The 24,845-nt window shown below is 41.9% G+C and overlaps 1 protein-coding gene across 1 annotated transcript in view; it reads right to left on the minus strand.

Annotated features, from left to right (window-relative positions):
* Nucleotides 1-24,845, minus strand: part of AGXT2 (alanine--glyoxylate aminotransferase 2) — a 389,079-nt gene that overhangs the window by 52,057 nt on the left and 312,177 nt on the right. Inside the window, exon 13 of the mRNA XM_086960517.1 lies at nucleotides 15,991-16,089. Within this exon, the coding sequence (XP_086816643.1) occupies nucleotides 15,991-16,089 (99 nt within the window). The remainder of the gene's footprint in view (nucleotides 1-15,990; nucleotides 16,090-24,845) is intronic.

The following is a 24,845-nucleotide window of genomic DNA, read 5'->3' on the forward strand; positions in this document are numbered from 1 at the left end:
GCACAATTTAGTGTAATATAGGTAGCTGGGCTGCACACAGGAGATCTACTTAAAGCTACATTGAGAGCTACCAGTAGCTCCAGAGCTACTCATTGGAGAAGACTGGTTTAGTGCACAAATTGTATTTGCTTTCACACTTGTTGCTATCCAGGGTCAGTGAGTGAAGTGATGGCAGCATGTTTACCTGCAATGGTTTGTGCACAATTACAAGTTACTGGTATGAAGTATCCGTCTCTGTTGAGGCCCAATAATTGAATGAACATAAAAGTTGTTCTACAGGTTGAGCACACTAAATTTCATCTTGCTGGGTTAAGGCTGAAAGCTGGTGCCAAACAGGGATCCACAAGGCTGAATAGCCTTTCTGCTACATTAAGCTGAAACTGATTGATGCTACAGGAAAGCTCAGAGCAACCTGAATCGTTGGACCACAGACAATGTACCTTCATTGAACTGACTTAACATCTTTTTCCCAGCCTTCTGGAGGTCTTTGGAGACAAAATGTTTCTAAGTCTCTGGTTTCTCAGGATGTTAGGAGTATATTTGGATACAGCCAAGGGTCCCAGGACCACAGAAACAGCACAGGGTCAAAACTCGCCATAGGAGAAGCCACCAGCAAGTTCAGTTGGAACAGTCAGCAGGCCTCTTCAGGAAAAAGACTTCTGGCAACTATTGTGTCCCTATAGCTTCACAGGATGTCAGCCAACTGACCCTTAGAGTCTACTTCTTTGTCCTGAGTACAAGCAGGTACAGAATGATAGGACTCCTCACAGGTCACAACAGCAGGTGCAGTCCTTCATCTGTCTTCCACATGTCTAGTAGTATTCTAAAAAGGGTGACTGGGGATGGCATGTAAATGCTTGGAACTAGCCTTTGGGAGGGAGTAACCCCTACCCCCTCCCCAAGCCAATGGGTACAAAGTTCCCTGGGTAACTCTAACCACTTTTGCAGCACTTCCTTTGTGCCCTACTTCAAACAATCCCACTGTGCACCTTTCAACCAAATCTAACATGGCAGAAAGTTTATTTCTCTGTGCAGAGCTCCAGGGACCATCCTAGAAGTGTGGCCAGGGAAATGAGCAACCCCATCTAGCCACTCAAAACTGGTTCTGGAGGCAGCTCCTCACCCATTGGGCCTAGTGCCGATAAGGCTAGGGGACAAAGAAAGGAGCAGGCCCAGGGGTTAGCTACATCTGCCCATGACAGGGCATGACTTAACTCAGCTAATTAAGTTCATGGGCACAACCCAGATGGTTAGCTTGCCTGATAAACAGAACACCTCCCTACGCCCAAGGCCTTTGTCTCAGTTGTGGAAGGAATCTCATTAAGGAGCTATTCAGCTCCTGGGTGTCAATTGGAAACTAATGCAAATGAGGCTTTAGGCAGATAACACGTGACTTTTTTTTAAAAAGTACATTTTTAAAAATACATAGTGCAAATCAGACTTTACCAATGCATTGGGTTTGTAATAAATATTAAAAAAACTCCAAGAACTACATTTTTAGCTGGTTTCGAGGTGGAGATAGCTCTCTCAACTTTAGTAATGTAACTCAATGTTTTCCTACGGAACAGCTAACCCTGCTACAGTGACAAGGCTTTCAGGACCTTGTTTAACATACAACCTTTGCATGTCCTACCTTTATGTACCATGCAACCTGCCTGATGGACAGTTAAGGCCTACTTATGACTGACATTAATATTTAACAAACATTTATAATGCAATCGGTCTCGCCTTTAGGATCTTATTTGTATTTAGCTATGCAGCACATTAGCCTGGGTGCTGAAACATCTACTGTTCTTTAAAATGGAGGGAAAGTAAGCACCAAACTGTGTGACATGCCAGGTATGGGAACACAGAGAGATATATAGCCTTTCAGCTGGAAATGGTATAGTCCAAAGCTCTGTTTTTAATATAAAATGAGGGTCTTCGGTGGTCATATCACTGAAAATGCAAGATTTGATAAAAATAATTTTGTCTACAGGTGCTTTTGGAAGACAATTTCTATGCACTGGAATCTAGAGAATGCTAAAGTGATTCTGGTATTTTACTGATCTCTACTGGTTGTTTTCTATCAAGACAGTTAAATAGAGGCAATTGGTACAGAAAAAAGTCCCTAAGCGGAGGCAGACAAGTCCTAGGGCTGATCTCCAGAGCCCACAAAGTACATACACATATAAGCATATACTAAAGTGTATACAAGAGGTCTCGAATGCTTGACCTAAAAATGGGTTTAGGCCTGTCAAAAGGGTTATTTGGACGGGTCAAAATAGCAGTTTTAAAAGTGAATAGACTGGTTACAGTGGAAGGCCTGCAGTCATATTTTGCACTGTCCCTCTAGTGGTGGCGCAATGTGTGCTGCAGACCACTAGTGATGTTTAATTTACAGGCCCTGGGTCCACATCGTACAATATACTAGGAGCTTATAGATAAGTTAAATATGCCAATTATGAAACAGCCATTGTCAGTATATTTTAGGGGTCTGACAACATGCACTGGGGTCTAGTTAGCAGAGTCCCAGGGCAGATTCATAAGAAATTAAACCAGAAGCATTCATCCAAAACCATGTGTCGGATCATGAAAAAAGAAGCATTTTCCTACAGCGTGTGTTTGTGTACTGTGGTCATGACAACACAGATTAATTTACCTGTATTTTTCAGAATGCAGGAGAAGCTGTAGAGGGGCAATGTGCTGTTGCTCAAAATTAAGGCAGCAAATGGTTTAAAGGAATTGTCCTTCTGACCTACATTGTATGCTGTGGAAGGCAGAAGGAAACACGAATGACAGATATAAAGACCAATGGATGAAGAAGGCTGCCCCCAAGCCATTCAATCTACGTACATTTGTATCAATTTATTTACGATTTTTTCTCATCACCTGGGGCTGTCAAGGCAGTATAAGTAGTCTCTAGGCCAGATCCATAAAAGTTAAGTTATTTGATTGTTACAAAAATGTTTTTACGTCTAGTGCTTTTACAATCAAAATATGTTAAGTAAATTTATTTTTTAACATTTTGAAAACTCTGAATCTGTACAGTAGAAAGTGTTGTGAAGATCTTTGTTTTCTTAACATGCATTTCATGTTAATGCTATACTTTGTTTATAAAATATACATTTACCTTTTGTTGTGTTAATAAAATCTATACTGTCAATATAATGTATGTTTTATTTATTTTAAGTAAATCTCTAATTTCCTAAAGTATACAAGTCACATGCAAATTACATATATATTTTTATGCTGTAGCTTAATTTATACATATATGTTTCTTACTGTAAATAAAAGTTTATAAGGACATACAAAGTTTTATTTTAATCTACTGAGATATTCTGGTTCTACATACATTTATCAATGATATCTATAGTTAAAAAGCCATTTATGCAAAAATGTGGAAACATAATTTACTATTTTAACTTCAGTGCCACAAACATTGAGGAATGTTCTTGTAGTTGTTAGGGGTCAGTTTTACCATAATAACTCCTGTCCCACAAATCCTGGAAAAAGTGCCATAATCCAGGAGTGGAGTTCTGATTTACTATTCTAACTCTTGACCAAAACACTTGATAAAATACATTTACTTGTGTAACATCTGTCCTGCAAATTTTGTGGAAAATAGAAATCATTTGGGGCATTGTTCTGATTTGCTTCCTATAGCTTTGGGGGAAACAGGTCTATTTGGGGAGAGAACACATTTACTATTTCAACTCCAGTCTCACATACACTGGGCATAGTTACAGAAATATTAAAAAAGTGCATATATTTGGGGAGACACCAGATTTGCTATTGTAACTTCCATCCTAAAAACATTGGGGAAAGTGCATACAATTGGGGGAGTGATAGTCTGATTTAATATTATAACTTTAATCCCACAAACATTTAGGAAAATACATATATTTAGGATTGCTATTGTTTGCAAAAAATTGGGAGTGCTGAAACAAAGATTTAGCACCTCATGTAAATGCTGGTGTTTCATTTGATAGGTGATATTTCTGTTGCCATGGTGATGGTCTCTTCCTCCATCTAAGCGTTCCTTTTCTAAAGGCTTCTACTTGTTTTGGTCCATTTGTGTAAGACGGTGGAGGAACAGCGTCTTCCTGATGGTACTACGAAAACTTAAGACTAAGTGAAGGTGATAGCTCACTATTGGAGTACCTTGGTACCTTTCTGACACTGGAGCGGCTGGTATGACTAACTTGGCTGACTCTGGTGCACACAGAACTAGTGTCCAAAAGTGGAGTGGCAGCATATGAGTGCAGCCCTGATGAAACTGCTTAAGTTGTTATAGCAGTGAAACATGTCTGCACTGGCATTAGGTAATGGTATGCATGAATAGCTACCAGCCTTTTTAACACAAACAGCATATAATCACCTCCCTATAAATAAAGTTGGTTAAGGGAACTGTGTGCTGTGATTTATGCACTTGTTTATGTTTTGTGTTTGTCACTAGCAGAGATTCCTGCTTTCCACTGTTTGTCACAATTGTTGTTGTTTGTTCTGGACACTTCTTTCCTTTCTTCTTATTTTCTTTGAGAAGCAAGTGACTACCGATGATGAGACAGGGGCTTGTCTGGAAATTACATACCAGTTACCCCGTTGGTGGTGTTTCCGTGAGGCGTCACTTGTTTCTCACACATTTTTTCTATTGAGAATTAAGTCCAACACTAGTGTGTGGACTCTTGCGACCAATTCATTTGGGTCACAATAATTGGTGTTCTGTGGTACTGTCGGGGAGAACAGGTTTGTCTTTTAACGTGGGCGGAGTACAGTGCATCATCTCCTTGTAAATTGTATAAGAGAGTGATAGGTAGCGGTATATTTTGACTGCCCCTTCTTTAGAGTCACTGATATGCTTTTACGCCTTTGGACTGGGTCTGTTGTTGTATTACAGGTTTTGAGTGGAGGGCGACCCTTTCCTTTTTCCCTCTGAGCTCCTATTAAGAGTCTGACCATTTGTGTAAGGAACCTGTGAGTATTATTTCACTCCAGTAAAGAACTGTGTTTGGGGACACACACTCTAACCATAATCTTATTTGGTCAGAGGTTGTTTTGCACCTTTATCAATATGGCATGCATACTGGACCATAACAGAATGGATGCATTTCTTAACAAAAAATTGTGGAGCACTGTTATTAATTTACTTTGCGGCGCTGGCCCTTCTTTCCGCTATTTTTTCATTTTATACAATCTCTGGGGTCTGACTGAATGGACATGGTTGTTTAAAGTTCCCGTCTACAAGACAATGGTTTAGGCCTTATGGAGGTCTCCACCCTTTACGGACCCATTATTCTTTGCTGTTTGCAGTCTAGTTGATAGACGCCACAATGTAACATGCTGGAACGGCATTAAATTGTCTAGCAGTGCCAGTGTTGACTTGGGGGGTTACAACGGTGGTTTGTCGGCATCGGGGGTGAGTGTATCGAGAGGATATTTGGCCCGAAAAGGAGTCTTCTTGCTCCTGGTAGTTTGTCTGACATTTTGAGAATGGTGACCTGTAGTGTAGGATCTGGCTCCCTGCCTTGAAAAAGAGGTTTCTTTCTTCTGATATGCTATCCTGGAGCTACAGACATTTCATGTAGCAGTGATGTGGAAGCACTATGTTTTGGAACACTTTAAAACTGTGGTGTACTTGCTATTTCACATTTGGATTAAAACAGTAGTCGACACCCCTTTAGCAATGAGAGTGTTTTCGCCCCTTTGCAGCAAATAGGCACACTGATGGGCGGCAGTTATAAGTTAAAAAACAATGGCATAAAGCCTTGCATCTTTTGCAGGGAATGATTTATTGACAACACTTACTGTACAAATGGACTACATGTTCTAAAATCATATTGATTATGTTCCCCCTTCTCAGACAACCATAACTTGACCTATTATTAGGCGTTCGCCTGGGGGTCATATAATAAATATCACATGTCCATGTTATAGTAAAAAAATTGGGGGGTGAGGTGTTTTTAAACACACCTGAATATTATTAGTATAGGTTTCATTCCCTGTTGTCTGTCCACTTCTTCATTTAATACAGGTCCTGTGCATAACCGTGTGAATACTGGTCTTCATGCATTGATGAATTTGCCAGTAAGTCTTTGTGTGGCAATGAAACAGATCAGCCAGTCACACTAAAATGGTCTAAACATGTGACTTTCTTTTAATCAGGAGTATGGGCATAGAATAAATATGTATGCTATATGCCATATCTGACTCATTTTAGTATAATTTATTTTGTCAGCAAGTGGGCATAGCTATTTCTTCCTGAATAAGTTTCTATAGGAGGTTGATGTGTGATTTTTGCTTTCGAGAAAACAAATTGACACAAGAAACACCTTTGCTTTAGTCTTTGTGTTGGTTCATCCAGTTATTATTATAGGAAAGTTGCCAATGATGAAAAAGCGAGCATGTTGGTGAATAACAACCAACTGACTCATAGTGGTCACTTATGCAAGGCACTTACAATATTTTCATATACTTTCTATGAACTGTTTGATTTGTATCTCCTTTCTCACTGGGCCTGATAAATACATCACACCTGGGGCATGGGGCCTGTCTCTGAATGGATACTAGAGCTTGACCTTCCCCTAATACAGAGTCAGGCACTAGGGATTGCCCTTCAAAAAACATATAGTTTGTGTGACAAATATCAAGGGCCTTGTTGTTGATATTAGGATACTAGTCGGACAGTGGCAAGTGGACTACTACTATACTTTGCTGCTAACCTCTCCCTGACATCCTGAGAGTGTCCAAGTACCTTACCCCATGGTAGCGGAGGCCTTATAAGTGTACTCCTGTGGTTGTTTAGGCAGCAGAAGAAAATTTGGATGCTTTTGAAAACTTTTTCTCAAGAACTTCAGCAGAATCCACAAGAAAAAGCATCTGAACAGCAGTTCCAAAGAGACAGATTGGATGTCAGCTTTGTCCCACACGGATATACCTGTATCTTGAGAAAACTACTAGGTCCCATTGAGAGCTGGGACTAAAATAATTTTCTAAACAAAATCTCAAAGGCCCCAGAGCGCTGGCATGTCCAATCTGCTCCAGGTTTATAGCCTTCAGTTCCACAACAGCGGCAACAGTTTCAATGGCCACCCGCACAGAGAGGAATTTTCTTCTCAAAAAGTCATATGTTCCCATTTTGCTTTGGAAATTAGAACACACAAACATTTTCTTTAAAAAAAGAGTTCCTTTTTGAAGTGGGACTTGGAAACGTTTTTAACATTTTGGCTTCCAGATTTTCACTGAGATCAATGCAGTTGCTGTATTTGACCACAACTCCATCATGATGGTCTGAAAGCGCACCTTGTTCTCGGTCTAACATGACTGTTGACTTACATAGGGGCTTTATTTTTTGTTATTGTTTAAAAATCCATTTCTTCGGTTCCCGTTATTGGATTTTTGTTGTTTTGGTCTTATTCTACTGATAATAGATAATTCTTCATTTTAAAATAGTTTTGGGTGTTTTTGTGCCATTTTTGTTTTTACTGTTTATGCACTGCTTAAATACTATTGCATTTGATTTAAGCCTGGATGTTTTTCTGGCACACTACTAGAGATTAGGTTGAGGTTTATTTAATTTATTTTTTATTTAATTTGTGTGATGTCTAGCAGTGGACACTTGTCCACCCCAAATTATAATCCACTTTTCTACAGGGGGAAGCGTCATGTTTACTATTTTAAGTCCAATACCACAAACAGAGGTACCATACATATATTTGGTGAAGTCAGAATAACTATTCTAACTCCATGTTCCATGTTTTGAGTGGTTCTGATTTACAGACCTCATTCCAATTATTCAACCATTTATCCCTAGCCTCTTTTTTCCACAACAAGATTGCTGACATCCACAACAGCTTTGACAACCAACCCGGAAGCCAACCCACCCTACCATCAGCTGAATATCTTCCCCCCGTTAACACCCTTAACGCCTGGAACCCAATCACCACTGAGGACACCATCCGCCTGATGAATTCCATCCACTCTGGATCCCCCACAGACCCATGCCCTCACCACATCTTCAACAAAGCAGACTCCGTCATAGCTCCGCACCTCCGAGACGTCATCAACTGCTCCTTTAACTCCGCCACCTTCCCGGAAGACTGGAAACACGCTGAACTCACCGCCCTTCTGAAAAAACCAACAGCAGACCCCACCGAACTCAAAAACTACCGCCCCATCTCGCTTCTTCCATTCCCGGCCAAAGTCATTGAGAAAGCTGTCAACAACCAGCTCGCCGCCTTCCTCGAAGCCAACAAATCCCTCGACTCCTCACAATCTGGATTCCGAGCAAAACACAGCACTGAGACTGCCCTCATCGCAGCAACAGACGACATTCGAACTCTACTGGACAAAGGAGACACAGTCGCCCTCATCCTCCTCGACCTCTCTGCAGCCTTCGACACAGTCTGCCACAGAACCCTTTTACAGCGCCTCAGAAACATCGGAATCCAAGGAAAGGCACTGGAGTGGATCACCTCGTTCCTCTCCGGAAGAACCCAGAGAGTCCGTCTCCCACCATTCAAGTCCGAGGCCTCTGAAATCATCTGCGGCGTACCACAAGGATCATCACTCAGCCCCACCCTCTTCAACGTATACATGAGCCCCCTCGCGACCATCGCCCGCCAACACAACCTCAACATCATCTCTTACGCGGATGACACTCAATTGATCCTTTCTCTCACCAAGGACCCCAGCACCGCCAAAACTAACCTACACGAAGGAATGAAAGAAGTCGCCGAATGGATGAAACAAAGCCGTCTGAAACTGAACTCAGACAAAACAGAAGTCCTCATCTTAGGTAAATCCCCCTCGGCATGGGACGACTCCTGGTGGCCGGAAGCCCTCGGAAACGCACCCATCCCGACAGACCACGCACGGAACCTTGGCGTCATCCTAGATTCTTCACTCTCAATGAACAGACAAGTCAGCGCCGTATCCTCTTCCTGCTTCAACATCCTTCGCATGCTAAGAAAAACATTTCGCTGGATCCCATCCGAAACAAGGAAAACAGTCACCCACGCTCTAGTCACGAGCCGACTGGACTACGGAAACACCCTCTACGCAGGTACCACCGCCAAACTCCAGAAGAAACTACAACGAATCCAAAACGCCTCAGCCAGGCTCATATTAGACATCCCACGCAACGAACACATCTCTGGCCACCTTAAAGACCTCCACTGGCTACCCGTCAATAAGAGGATTACTTTCCGACTGCTTACCCACGCACACAAATCACTCTACGACATCGGACCTGATTGCCTCAACTCTCGACTGTCCTTCTACACCCCCTCCCGCCATCTTCGCTCTTCCAGCCAAGCATTCGCCACTGTCCCTCGCATCAACAAAACCACCATGGGAGGCAGATCCTTCTCACACCTGGCTGCCAAAACATGGAACTCACTCCCCGCTTACCTTCGCCTCACCCAAAATCACCTAGAGTTCAGAAAACAACTTAAAACGTGGATATTTGACAAATAATCCCCCTCCCCTCCCCAAGCGCCTTGAAACCCTCTGGGTATGTAGTGCGCTATATAAATTTTATGACTTGACTTGACTTGACTAAGTACAAATACGTCTAGTCATTAAAACATGGGTCAAATTTAACAAACACCTGTGCAACAAACATCAATGAAAATACAGTTAAGTGGTGAAAATAAATTATTAACAATGAGAAAAATTAGTTTATTATAAATTATTTTAAATGAGTATACCAATACATATTTTATTATAATTCATTTTAAAATATAGTTATGTGGTCACTGGTGACTGTTTATTCAATATTTTAAAAGAACAGGACCCTCAAAATTTAAAACCAATTTAAACTCCTATGGGGACCAACCTGTGTCTTCTGAAGCTTGCATGAGTGATGTAAATTCTCACCAGACCTCTCAGCTTTTAACTTTGTCCATAGATTTCTATTCTACCTGTCTGTGCTAAATCCTGCAACGAAAGGAGATGTTTTCTAGACAGGGGTCTCTACAAAAGTAGATTAGGGATCGTTCGGGTAAGTCTTTCTACAAGACTTGAAGAATATGCTCTGCCACATGATGGCAAATATATCCTGTGCTGTAGAGGATCAGGCAATTCTTTATCTGTTTTAACTCCTCACATTCACACTGGATCCCTGAGTAGTGTGTTACCTGCATGGCATAGTTATTCTGTTCAAGTTGAATCCTTCATTTGTAGCTTTCCAACTACTAGATCCCGTGTGGCAGTTCTATGAGTAATTATATTGCTTTCTTTTCTACTAGTAGTAGGATTCTGAAATAAAATCAAAGCTTTCAGAAGAATTTCAAGTATTGATCTCAAGTGTTGTCTTTATCCCGGATTAATTTTTTGTTTTTGACTTTTGTCAATATTACAAAATTGTGTTCTGTCGAATCATTATCCAATATTTCCAATCCTTGATTTGTGTTTTAATTTCCATTCCTTGTTTAGAAACATGCTTTGTATATTCACAAAGAAGTATGTCACAAGTGGTTACTTATTGAGTTCTTTAAACAAGTGTGATGGATTACTATAAAGAGTTACTGACCTGATTGTTTCCCCTGTTTTTCTTGTCTTTACAGTTTAATGGAATGCATCTGTCGGAAAAAACTCGGAGTCGGCAGGAACACTGGATGAACATGACTCAGTCAAGTTCCAGGTAATGCCAAGGCATGACCTCCAAACCTTTGACCGCTTGATAGCGAAAACTGTAGCTTAATGGTTGGGTGTGGTCAATGTGTCACTATTATAGCCGGCTTGCCCAAAATGCGGCTCATGATAAAATCTCGCAAAAGTTCATCTGTGAATCTCTTCATTGTATTAGTATTCTCATGGGGGTGGGGTGGGTCACCCTGGCATATTGTGGGTTTCAGGAGGAGCATTGGTGGCTGATTGCCAGTACCCCATGTCTTTTAGTGTCAGTTATACTTGTTTGTTTTGTTTTAGTTAGTGCATCATCACTTTCTGGTCCTGGTTACCCTGAGCTGTCATGGTTGGTGCCATCTCAGGCATGACGGGCATGATAGTGACCATAACAATTTAATATCTATTGCATACAATATTATTAGAATATTTTTTAGGCTGTTTTAATATTAAAAAGATTAAACATTTGTAAACTTTTCTTTAAACAAAAGTATTTTAATTGAAAACAATGTTTCAAATCTATTTAAAAAAAGTATTTTGAAGAAAAAATATATTTTCATTTATAATTTAAAATAAATAAAAAAAGTAACACTATAATACCAAAATATAAAAAAATATATATACAAAAAGATTTTCAAAAATGACATTTTCAACATCAATATTATTGTAACACTTAAAAAATGAGATACTGGACTTCAATATTATTGGCCATGATGTTTTGGCAGTCTCGACATTTTGACCACAATATTTTCGTAATTCTTAGTTTGGAGTTGATATTCAATTAGCATGCCCAGCACAAAACTTTGGGAATCAATTCCCATGAAGTAGTGTCATTCTGATATAAGACAGTATCCTATCGAAAGCTTGAGGAGTCATAATGTAAATTAAGTGCCCTCTCTGCCACTCCGCTTCACTGCTACATCTAGCACACACATAATTGTTGTAAGAGTAAGCATGAGAGTGGAAAGCTTACAACACCCTCCAGCCCTATACGCATGGACAATCATAACAACTCTTTCAGCTATCTAAGAGACTCAGAACACTCAGTCCCTGACTTGAAAGATAAGTGTCACTGAGTGTGTGCAGGCACTTACGACACAGCCAATGTCAAATGCCAATGGCACAGTTGCCGAATTGGTATGGAGCCCTTAGGAGACAACATTTGTGTCCACACAGCAGAGCCAACTCTCAAAGCCCAGTTCCAATGACCAGCCCCTTGGATACACTTCTAGCACACAGTACTTCCACTTGTTGGCTAAATTCCAGCCTAACTACACAAGCTACTGGTCGCATCAGTCTTAGAAAACATCCAAGCGATGCCTCCACATTGTGTAGATTTGTATTCACAGAGCATACCATCTACCTCCCCATGAGGTACAAAATAAGAGGTCCAGTAATGCAAAAATGTACAAACACTGCAACAAATTTCCATCTATTGCAGTGTAGTCACCTAATTTGTATGGGCTTAAGCCCTTTGGCAAAGAGCCCAACCTTTTTTTCTCAGTACCATTCTTAAAGATACATCTTTGAGTCCTTATGTCCCAGGAACCTACTCAAAATTGTAAGCAAACACACTCAGCTGGTTGAGTATAATACACTGGGTCTTTATTTAATACAATTACTAGGAATAATCAAACAACAGTGGTCGATCTCTGGTAGTCTCAGTAGCTTTCAGGAGGAAATTAATGTCAACTGGTAATCACCAACTCCCATATTTTGAGTAGCATTCCTTCAAAGAAATGGTAAAGGAGGTGAAAGTAGTGTTTGCGGTTTCCATGAGATGATTTCCTCAGGAGTTGGAACACTACCATCAACCTGGAAATGTATTATTTTCTGCCATCAAGAGAACTTATGTGGTCTCCCTTGATTGATTGATTGAAATGGACAAATCAATCAATCCCTTGGCTCACTCTTATCGTCATGACGGTTTGTTATTTATGTTTGTCCATTGTTGATTCTGATTCAACGAAGTGGACTGGCATATTAACGATTTGAAGATGACACCCATATTATAATTTTCTTAGATGTTGCCTGAATCAATTTGACACAATGGCCATCCGTCTCACTACATTACGATTTGGATGAATGAACACAGGCTCTACAACAATCAACAAGATAAAACAGAGGTAGACATATCTTGTTTGTTACTGAAACACAGCTGAGTAATTATCAAGCAAAGTATAGTACACTGCAGAAGCTAGTTCAACATATTAAACCTAGCATAATAAACCTAGTTTTAAATTTAAAGTGCTAGACTAGTGGGGGTTCTCATTGCTAAATCTCGGTCTGTGAAACCACAGATTAAATCAGTTTCTTCTCCATGAATGGTTAGCATCTCCCTTAACTTTAGATTACACTACAACACCTTTCTGTATCTAGACATCACCAAATCCTTTGCTCATATTGTTTTGTTATGTATTTCCTGCATGGACCATTGTAGTTTTCCCTATGGTAGCCAAATTGTGCATGTAGTAAGACGCATTTTCCTTTGCTCACGTTACTATATAAACACGCTTGCCTTTGTGCCACATCCTATTTTCACACAGAACCTGCATATGTTTTTGTGTTCTGTTTTTTTCCTGGGATTTAGATTTCACACCCCAGACAAGGTTGAACAACAATGCCCCTTGTTTTTTTCTCTGGTCAGGCACTAGTGACTGGATCACTAGCACGTGGACATAACACCAAAATGCAGCTGTTGTTTATGCGCACACATGTCTTGTCAAATAGGTGAGAACATAGGTCCAAAAAATACACATGGAGAGAGTTCAGAGACAAGAGGACTGCATCAATCAAGATCGATCAATCAAGCAGCATTTTTAAGGCACAGCACTGTCACCCCTAGAGGTATTTGTTCGGTGTGTCTCCATCGAACAGCCAAGTCTTGAGTCTCTTTCTGAAGTCAGTCAGCGAGAGGACAGCACGGAGCTGGAGGGGAAGGTCATTCCAGGTCTTGCCAGTAATGTAGGAGGAGTCACTGCTGAGGCTGCGGCAGATGCGCGGGGTGTGTGCGAGGTCGTGTAAAGATGAGCACAGGTGTCCAGCGCATTGGTGGAAGTTCAGTCAATGGTTGAGGTAGGCAGGTCCTAGGTTGTTTAGGGCTCTATAGGCATGTGTGAGGATTTTGAACTGGCATCTCTTCTGGAGAGCCAGTGGAGGTCTCTAAGGTTGGGGCGATGTGGGTTCATATGGGTGAGGTGTAGGATGAGTATCGGCGCTGTGTTCTGCGTGGTCTGGAATTTTCGAAGGAGCAAGGTGGAGATGCTGGTGTAGAGGGCATTACCGTAGTTTAGGCGGCTGGTGACGAGAGCCTGAGAGATAGTCTTTCTGGTGTTGGTTGGGATCCATCTGAAGATTCTGCGGAGCATACGAAGTGTGTGGAAGCAGGAGGAGACTACTCCATTGACTTGTTGGTACATGGTCAGTTGACTGTCGAGGAGGATGCAGAGGTTGCAAGCATGGTTGGTCATTGTGGGTCCGAGTTGTGCCGGCCTACAGCTGTGGTCCCATGTGGAAGTGTTCTTCCTGAAGATCAGAATTTCAGTTTTGTTGGGGTTGATTTAGAGGCAGTTGTCTCTCATCCATTTGGCTACATTGGTCATGGTGTTGCAGAAGTTGGTTTTGGTGTTGAAGGGGTCTTCAGTGAGTGGGAGGATCAGTTGAATGTCATCTGCGTAGAAGATTATGTTGAGTCAGTGGGATCTGATGACGTCTGTGAGTGGGGTCACGTAGAGTTGAACTGGGTGGAACTGAGGGATGATCCTTGTGGTGTGCCGCATATGATGTCATTGGCTGAGGAGGTGAAAGGAGGCAGTTGAATACTCTGTGTGCGTCCTGTAAGGTAGGAGGCAATCCACTTGAGGGCATCTTGCTGTATGCCTATGTTGTAGAGTCTGATGATGAGGGTTTTGTTCGAGACTGTGTAGAACACCGCGGTGAGGTCAAGTAGGGTCAGGGCTACAGTTTCTCCACAGTCGAGGAGTCTTGCGATGTTGTCTCTGGTGGAAATCAGTGTGTTCTTAGTACTGTGGTTGGCACAGAATCCTGATTGAGAGGTGTTGCGCTTGTGCTTTTTTTCCAGGAATTCAGTGAGCTGAGCTGCTTGATGGCTTTCTCGAGTACTTAGGCTGGGAATGGGAGCGTTGAGATCGGATGATAATCTTTTAGACTGTTGAAGTTGCCAGAAGCTTTCTTCAGGAGGGGTCAGATGTCCGCGTGTTTCTATCTGTCCAGGAAGGTTGATGTGGAGATGGAAGTGTTTAGGATGCAGGTGAGTTGCTTGTTGAGTGGGTTTGTTTCAAGGTTGTCGAGGTGATGGAGGAAGGGGTCGGTGGGCACCCCGTAGTGGATGGAAGACTTGATGGCTGAGGTGGTCAGGGAGGGGGTGGAGATCAGGTGGTAATGGCTTCGCTGATGTTCGCTGGTTAGTGGAGGTCATTAGGGGTTGAGGGTGGTGGGATGGAGGTTAAAATTGTTGGGCCTTTGCTTTTTTCTGTACCCTTTAAAAAGTTAAACAACTATATTCACAAAGTCATCTGTGCACTTACAGGTCCATTTCTGAAAGGATGGAGAATTAAGGGTATGGACCAAACCTTTGCAGCTATTTTCCCATCGGCCAGATGCTTAATCCAATTATCAGAGTAACTAGTCACATACTTGTAGAGGAAGAGATTTCATCAAGAAAAAATTGTTCCCCATGAAGAAACAAAAAAAGGTTGCATGTACATAGGTGCATAACTACAATATTTCCTCGAAGTGCTCTGTAAAGGGTGACACATTCGAGAAATCCTAGGAATCTGCATCTTTCAGAAGTACTTCTGAAATCCTAAAGTCATAAAAATGATTTATGTTGTTGTTTTGATTTTGGCCTCCCAACAAGATCGACAAAAGATACAATTGCCACATAAAAATTATACGTTGATTACAGCAACAGCATAATCAATATAAATAATTTAGCTAATTATCCCATTCCAGTTCATGATCTCCATTGGCCCAATTCAATACACTTACTGAAAAAGTAAAAGGCACTGTAGCAATTGTTAAGATAAGTAGAGCAGCCATTGTCATTGAGGGAGCCTTTTGGGCTTTTTTGTGAGTGTTCCTAAGAATCCTTTGCCTCAGGTAAGGAAAGCGATAAGGGAAGGCAGACAAATAACACCTTTTAGATACTGCATAAGAAGATCCCTTAAAAACTCAAGGAAAGTCTAAAAATGTACTCAAAACACAGACCTAAGTCCATGTGAGTACATTTTTGACTACAGGGAGTTTTGTTACTCAGGCCCATGAGGGTTTGAGAATTATTTCCGATATGAGAAAACATTCCAGCTATAAAACATAACACAAATATAAAGACGTGTTTATATGTATTAACAATTGCTGTACCTGGCCATAGAGTCCACCCTTGCCAATCAGTACTCCCATGTCTTTGATGACTTCCCAGATTTGGCTCACTTCTTCAGGTGGAAGAGGTTGGCGACTTTCCTGTTACAGAAAAGGACATTTTAATTTATTGTAAATAAGACTGTGTGGTACATAAATATTTTCGAATTGCAATATTCCATTATCCTTAGTATTTTACAGTTCTAGGCATGCCATACTATTGAAAGAAGCAAAAAAGATCGATTGAACCTACCTTTTGTACAAGAGTTTTTCTATGTAAGTTTGAATTCACCGATGAAGCTGAGAAGAAGAACATTGCCATTTAGACTTAGGCTGGCACCTGAGGTGTGATGGAGGACCTACCACTGATGTCTTGGCGGGGGACTGCCTCCCTTAATTATATATCCCTGCTATGCCGACAAGAGTTGTTTTGCGGATATCAATCCTGGCTTTACATTGGGCCCACTTTTGTCAGAACTGAGATGCCAGCTGTTTGTCATGTCATGATGACATGTTGGTATCATTTTTGGATTTCAGAAGCATTGTTTCTATAGAAAGGAAACAATGGCCATGACATGCCTGCCCATGGGGAAGAGGGCAGGCATCAACAGGGGGGCCATAAATGTTTTATTTACTAATAACTTTTGGTGCGGTTTGATAAATCGGTATAAAAGTTTACAACTAAACCAGCTCGCTGGAATTCACATTGGGAGGTTGGCAAGGCAATAAAGAAATATTGGAAGCAAAACCATTTTAATCAATTCCACTGCATATTACTCAAAGTTTAAAAGACTTCCAAAAGATCATGCTGCCCTTATGATACATTAGTGCTTCACCTAAATTACCAAACATGAGAGCTTTTGTTGTGTGATATATCCTTACCCACACGTATCCATAAGTTGTCAACGTCCCCAGGTCGCCCTGCATGGATTGGTCAATGGGGTACACACAGGTTTTAGATCAATTGATGTTGAGGCTAAACCGTCTGCACAATTCCTCCAGGCATCTAATCGTAGGCAGTAGCCCTTAATATCTACTATTGAAAAAGAGCACCATATTATCTGTGTTAAGCGAGATCACATGCGTCCCATCTTTTATTAGTATTCGGCTATCTTTTTTCAACTCATTAGAGGTCTAAAAAGGTCTCAATTACTAAGGCAAAGAGAAAGGGGAGAGTGGTCAACCCTTTCTGGTTCCTCGATGGACTGAGTAGGATGGTGAATTTTTTTTCACAGTTTTCAAGGAAGCCAATATCTCAGTATTTTGAATGCCTTCGTTCGCCTTTTAATGACCCGGATAATATTCACAAAAGGCTGTATTAATTCCAGTTTGGTTTTGTGTCATACATCCCCAGGAAAGACATATCTGAGTAATGGGTGTACCTGTATTAGTCAGTCGGATCACCTAGGCCTGTAGGAGTCAGGAACTCCCAGCCTCTGCAAGCGCTTGGGCCAAGTGGGCCACATAATTAAAGCATCTGGGTTTCTCCACTAAAAGCGTGCATCTCTCCCTCAGGTCAAGCAACTCCTGTTTTTTCTGAAGGGCACAAATTACTTCTAATTTGACTTTCTGTAATTTTACATCCATATCAAGCAGTGCTCTAGTCAATATTTGCCTTTTACTTAATATTGTGGCAAAGCAGTGTGCCTGATTACTGTCCTGAATGCCTCCCACTCAATTTCAGCATTAGATCCTGTCCCCTAGTTCTCTATGAAATCTTTCCTTATTGCCTTGTCTAGGGAACACCGGAATGCTGGATCTTCTAAGGCAGCGCTTTAAAGTCATAATGTTGGTATTCGGCATGAACAGTTTGCACCATCTAAATTTCAATATTAAAGGTTTATGGTCAGCATGGGTTTTTTCCAGATATTTTGTGAGGAGCTCCAATGTGGTCACATCAAGGAACTCCATAAATCCATCAAGACGAACATGCAGGTCGTGCACAGGGGAATAAAAGGAGTATTCCCTGAGAGGTGTTTTCTTCCCCTTGCAGGAAGACCTATTAGGGTGGAACCCAGGATGTCAGTAACTTGTAAATGGGTCTGCGCTTTCACAAGTAAATGTAAGGCGAGACCTGGAGAATGCAACCCTTTATTGCCCCAGTCATGTTGGTACCAACCCCAATGGAGGGGAGCTATCCTCAGAAACGGTTTTAAATGATGACAGAAGAGGAGACTACTCATTTCTCAGGCCACACCTCTGGATGGGCTCACAGGCTTTGCACAAAGGGGAAAAGGCATTACACATCTTAGATTTTTGGGCATAGCGCCACTGTGGAATAGTTTTCAGTAGATCAAACAGGAATGGCTGAAAACGTCGGTAGGATTGCTAGTGGGATCCTTTACCCCTTTGGTTAAGGGGGAGCCAGGAGCCACCCTACAACTACTTAGCGCCAACAATAAATGTAGCACCACAAGGCACCCTCCTCAGGTCCTTTCTTTGGGCTGTTTTAGATCTGTGAGGAGACTTCAAGGGTTTGATCTGCTCCCACTTTTATCCAGGGCAAAGAAGTGGACTCCAAGAGTCAACTAGCTGGCCTCAGCGACAGGACACAATAGGCTGCAAAAGGCCCTTTCCCTGAAGTGCTCAGCTGACATGGAGCAACAGGACTTGGATTGGACTTGCTGGTGGTCCCTCCAGGAATACCTCTTGACACCTAGTGCTGTCCCTGAGGTCCTGGGCCCCTTGGCTGTGTCTAACTAGACTTCTCCATACAACTCTCAAAAGGTGAGACTTAAAAGTTTTTTGGACTTTCAGACCTCAAGAGGATTGGCACTAACCACCAAATCCAAACCACCCAAGGTGCAACTTCGCTGGGCTGAAGAAACATGCTTCTCCTGCTTGGCGCTGTTCTGCCGCAACAAATCCATTTCAGCAGGCCCTCAGCAAGAAGGTATCTTGCTTTGTGGTACTCATAATCTGATACAGCCTGTAACCAGTCCCACTGGTGGGTTCTGAGCTTTGAAGAGAGACTTAGTCCAAATGTAGAAATCTTGCCTGGGCAAAGGTCCCCTAAGTATCTGTCCAACTTGACGACTTCCTAGGCATGAAATTTGAATTTTCCTGCTTGGAACTTTTCCTACCAAAACCAATAGCTTTATCAGGACCACGCCCAATGGCTGCACAACTCTGAGTGGACTTCCTCAGATACAGGCTGCAACCTTGTCACGCTGGAAAACTTCTATTTCAGAGACTAAACCCCAAGGTAAAATCTCCAACCTGAATGAACATGGTTGGTGTATCCTCTATTTTGGTAGACCGGATATTGCACCTTGGTCCCAGGCTACTGCAACTATAGATTACAATTGATGGTTACTGCTTTCTTGAACTTTTTTTCCTTACATCTTCTAAAATTCATATCTCTGCTTCCCCTTATTGGATTTTTGTAAGTTTAGTGTCATTAGGTTTATTAAATGTTATCCTTTTTTCTAAATTAAAGTGAGATTTTTATTGTATTGTGCCCTCCAGTGGTCTTTATTGATCACCTCTTCTTTTACAGGCCTTATAGCACCATTGAAGACAGAGTGACCTCCATCCCAGGAGCCATGTGTACCCCACAGTCAGAATCCGCCCTACACCCCTGACCAAGTCCCATGTTCTAAGAGGTCGATGGCACTGGAGTGTTCTTCTCCCTGAGTTGACCAACTGTGCAAACGAGAGCAGAGGCAGAGCCCCTCTCGTGTGCTCCATGCCAAATGTCGAGAGCCTCCACAGGGGCAGCAACCAAGCCTTCAGGAGCTCCCCAACAAGTGTACCCAATGGGTCCCAGGCCACTCAAGCCCTCCAGCTTGTCATGCAGCTGCCTCTTGGAGCCAGTCCTCAGGATACAGGCAGGGCTAGAGTGGCCAACATCTTGGGACCCTTGAGTGCGCTGCAGCCACACATTGTTCTCTGACTACAACTGGGTCCCAAACATAGAAAAATCAGCAGGAATCGGGTGCTCCTCTCTGTGTGTTTTCTCCCTGATCAGCTGGGTGAAAAGGGTGCTCAAAGGAGGAGAATGTTTGGGATGGCGCCTGGCTGGGCCGGAGCAGCGCAGATCACATCCTATTCCATGGACTGCTGGTCACGCCCCTGATTCATCAATATTCTTAAATGTCTTTAATTGCTGCAACCGCTACCTGGACGTTACGCAGGCGTTCAAAGGCACGCCACAACCGGAAAGCTCCTATTTTGATACATTGTAGCAGCCAGCTGTTGCTAGCTCAGCCATTCAAGCCCCCAAGCCTGGGAATGGCGCACGCATGCCACGGCACACACCAAGTTTACTTTAGCACTATGCAGCGCTAACGGCTTCACAGCTGAAATGCTAAACATATATTGCGTGACAATGCATTTCAGTCCGGTGAGGCGGAGTCTAACGCCTGATGCGTGGTACTTGGCAGGGCTGTTTACATGTCCATGACCCTTCATTAAATTGTAATGACTCACATAATATTTTAGTGTATTTATCAGCAGCAATACATTTTCCCAGTAGGAAGAACATCCTTACTCCATGCAATGAAAATATATACATTTTAACAGCTCAGTACCCCAATCCTATCTTCAAACTAATTTCCATACTTTTCATAATTATTACTGCCATGTACAGCACTGTGTATTGGCAGAAAATAGAAACCCCCTTTATTTAGTTAAATGTCTTAGTCTTTAACGGATCCTGCCCACCACCCACTTCTCTCCGGCATTTGCTTGCACTTGTAACTGTGTTATGTTACAAGGATGCATTGCTGCTGATCCTGTATTTTAGACCTCTACTTAAGTGTGTTCTTGGAGTTACACCATTACGGTTATTCTGGAGGCTTCATAGCTCATCAAAGTTCCGTCAGTTGACAAAGCTTCTCCTCAAAATCCTGGAAGAATAGAAAGTCAATGGTTCCACTGTCCTGAGACGTTTTGAATCCAACCTGGTCAGCCGTACACAAGTGAAACTGTCAACCTCTCTATGCACCTCTTGTCTTTGCCACAAGGTTTTCCAGAATGATCCGTTCTTTTTCCAACCCTCTTCTGTTTGTACACAACATTTCTCAGTTCTCTCCTAAACCAATGGAAGTTCGTTTTGTACAGTGCTTTAAATGGGCTGGTACTGCCTGGAACAGAGTACCAGCACTTTTTTTATGTTGAGAGGGAAAGTACCGGCACTTCTGAAGAGAAATGCTATGCTTTTAATTGGAGAGTACAGGCATTTCTCAGAAACGAGCAGCAAGCACTTCTACTTTTCCATTTCAAGCACTGGTTTTGCATCTATCAGCTGGTGACACTCAGTTGTACAAGAGTCTCCTCATCGGAGCCTAGGAAACACGCCAGAGGACCTGCAATCATAGCTGACAAAACCATATTGAAGTGAATTTCCTGAAAATGAAGCTCTTTATGCTCCCATCCCTCTCTGTGAAAGCCTGGCTAATGTCAATAAACTACTCGAAAGCAAACCCACTATTGTCGAAAATGCTAAAATACTGGACTTCACCCTCAACAATGAATAGAAACTGCACAAACACACCAACACACTTGCAAAGAAAGCAAAGTAACAAATCAGACTCAAATAGTGAATCGTATCACGCCTACCAGTGGATGGCTTCAAAACAGCATTCTAAATACTACCTTTTGAGTTTGGACTACGACAGCTCTTTATTAACGAGCACTCCCAGGACTCCATCTGCCCCCTTTAATAGCTGCCATCAAAGCAGAGATTAGACGAATTTAAGGAACCCGAAATTCAGATCACATCAAGGTTGATCAACATGCATGGCTTCTCATAGAATTCCGAAGCTTACAGTTGTATAATTGTTGTATAGTTCACAAGGTTTGCTTGGGGAAGGTGTAAATCAACCAACTCAGAAATTAACAATCTAATAATATTCCTCATCACTCAGAAGCACAGACCTGCTCTGCGTGGAAACTCCCACGTTAAAAATACACACGAAGTCTGAACAAGCTATTTTGAGAAATGCTCCAAAGATCCAGAACTCCATCCTTCTAGCTAAAAGGCAAAAGCCATCCTATGTCAGCTCCAAGGATGCTGAGATGTAATTTTGCTAAGATTTGGGATGATGAAAGAGCTAAGATGCTGGTCCAGTGGTCAAACTGGCAGCTATGAGTTTATACTGCTTGAACACTTCGGCTGATGTATTATGTTTTAGCGCAACACAGACCACCAACCAAAGTTGCAGCAAGTAGAAGAAAGAAGCTCAGAGATATATTTATTAGCAGGCATTGGCTGTGATTACTGTTCTCACTTTGCTGTTTAGGAAAGGAAAGGATTGGCTTGTGAATATAGAAGAGACTTGTTTGTTTCAAGTTTGTATCAGTCATAGTGCAGACAGTATGTTACTGTATATACACTGTATTCTTTTTAGTACATAAAGACATTGAAGTTGTTAACATTTGTAAGCTCTTGCGAAATTTTATGACTGCAGTTTGTTATATGCCCAGTTGTTTACATCATTTACTTTCTTAATCCGTAGTTTAGAAGTGTGAAAAACAACCTTATTAATTCCATTTATTTAAAAACTTACACTTCTGTTGTGTTCGTTCTATTTCTCCTTCCCATGTAAATATGGTTAAATATGCCTAAAAGCCAGCCAATGTAAGCTTTATATCGCTGATGATTAACTTTCCATTATCACTTTGCAAGACATTTAGCACGTGTGAAGACATTTTGAAACACGTTAATTGGGGAGCGGGGAGCTATGAGTCGAATCTATTCTATTCGCTGGATTTAGAGAGTGCATGGCTACCCGACCAAGGGCTTTCCAGCACTGTCTGGTCTAGCTAGAGTGAGACTAACTGGGATGACTAGTGGAAGAGATTGTTTTTTAGTTTCTTTCTAAAGCTAAGGAAGTTTTTGTCCATTCTCAAGCTGATGGGCACAAAGTTCCAGAGTGTGGATGCGCCAAAAGAGATGGACCAATGTCCACTTCTAGCTCTGCTGATTCTGGGAACAGTAAGAAGACCATTATTGTTGGACCTAAGAGCCCCGTTGGCCTGGTGGGGGGAAAATCAACTGATAAAGGACCTGTGGACCCCCTTTGTATTTTGCTCGATGTGAGATGCAAAGTGCCTTGAATTGTACTCTGCGATTTATGGGCAACTAATGAAGAGATTTGAGTGCTGCTCATGCTGACTGCATTTTGGGAATGACTAACAGTATTTTTTTTGTAACTGACGTTGGACTGTACAAATAAAATGAATTGCTGAAGTCAAGGTGGGAACGGATCAGTACTTGAATCACAATACTTCGTGACTCCATCAGGAGCCATTTTAAAGTCTTTCTTAAGGCTCTTAAGATCTCAAAACAATTCCCATCCATCTTTTTTTCTTCAGCTGTCATGGAGAGATGCCTGTCCAAGGTGATCCCAGGCTTTTAACTTCCTGTCTAGGAGACGGATGCACTCCAAGGGAGGGAGTCCACCTGATCTAGTCCCAGAGTTTGTTACCAACCACCAGGACCTCTGTTTTCCCCCACGTCAGGTCTTCATCAGCTGTCTGCCGTCCAGTGAAACAGGAAGACAGTCAGATGAGTATCGTCCACAAAGGATACCAATGTAAATCGAGATGAACAGATGATATCAGATAGCAACCACCATATACACTGAAAAGAGTGGGGCTCAGGAAAGAGCCTTGCGGTAGCCCACATTTCAGCTGCTAGCTCATTGAAGAAAAAGGCTCCTTGCTAACATGAAAACTACACTTCTCCAGAAATGACTCAAGCCATTTTATGGCATTTCCTGCAACGCCTATTTCTTCCAGCCGGCGAAGAAGAATGGGATACGTGACTGTATCAAATGCCGCACTTAAATCAAGGAGGATCAGTGCTGCTGGCATTCCGTGGTCCATGACCATTTTGAGATCTTTCATGGCCCTCAACAGCACTGTTTCTGTGCTGCAGTCCAAATGAAAAACCATTGAGTGGGGTGATGGATGTTGTTGGCTTCCAATTATTTTGCAAGGTGCTTATGTATTATTCTTTCTAAAATGTTGCTGATCCCGGGAAGTAGTGATACGAGTCTGTAGGTTTCTAGTACCTCTGGGTCCAGAGTGGACTTCTTGAGTAAAGAGTAAATAATGGCATGTTTCCATTCCTCCAGAACATAGCAGTTATTCAAGGACAGATTATATATATCTGTCAATGCAGTAATCATCACATCTCTAACTTTCAATACAATATCTATTGGAGCAGGGTCAAGCGGCGAGCCTGGTTTGTCTGAGCTTGCCACTGCCATGACTACTACTTTGCTGAGTTATGGAAATTATGACAATTCAGTTTTGGTATTATTAATTGTAATCCTTTCATCTATTTTGTCCTTGAAGCACACAGAGCCTGATTAGCAGAGTTTTATTTTAAATCCCACCTCCTTTAATTCAGGCAGTCCAAAGGAGATTGAGTTCATATCCTGGGGTTACTGTTCAGAATGTTAGTGAGTTCTAATCCCTTTCTCACTTTCTGTAGCAAGTCTTGACTGCTCGCTGCTGTAGCGTTTGAGAGAAAAGTTTAGAAATTAGTTTAACAAACTGTTTGACCCTGTGCAAATCCTACTGCCCCTGTGTTTTTGACCACTGATCTTACAATTTGTTAGGACTATCAAACAGTATCCGGCTTGGTTTCCATTCACACGTTCAGGCCTGTTAAATAGCAGATAGGTGTAATGAGAATTTTGGAGGGTGTTTCTTTTGAAATTAAAGGAGGATGGAAGAGAATTTTCAAGGTGGTCAATCTCTATATCATTTTGATAAGGGGGTGAAGATGAGTCCACTCAGGGATGATACCCTCCAATGAGGGAGAGAAGCAGGTAGAAGCTCCCCTGTGACTGCCCATGTACAGTGTCTGAGACTGAAGGAGAAACAAAGGAAGCAAACCGGTG

The sequence above is a fragment of the Lissotriton vulgaris genome, chromosome 3_1, assembly GCF_964263255.1.
Source record: "Lissotriton vulgaris chromosome 3_1, aLisVul1.2, whole genome shotgun sequence".
Classification (NCBI taxonomy): Eukaryota; Metazoa; Chordata; class Amphibia; order Caudata; family Salamandridae; genus Lissotriton; species Lissotriton vulgaris.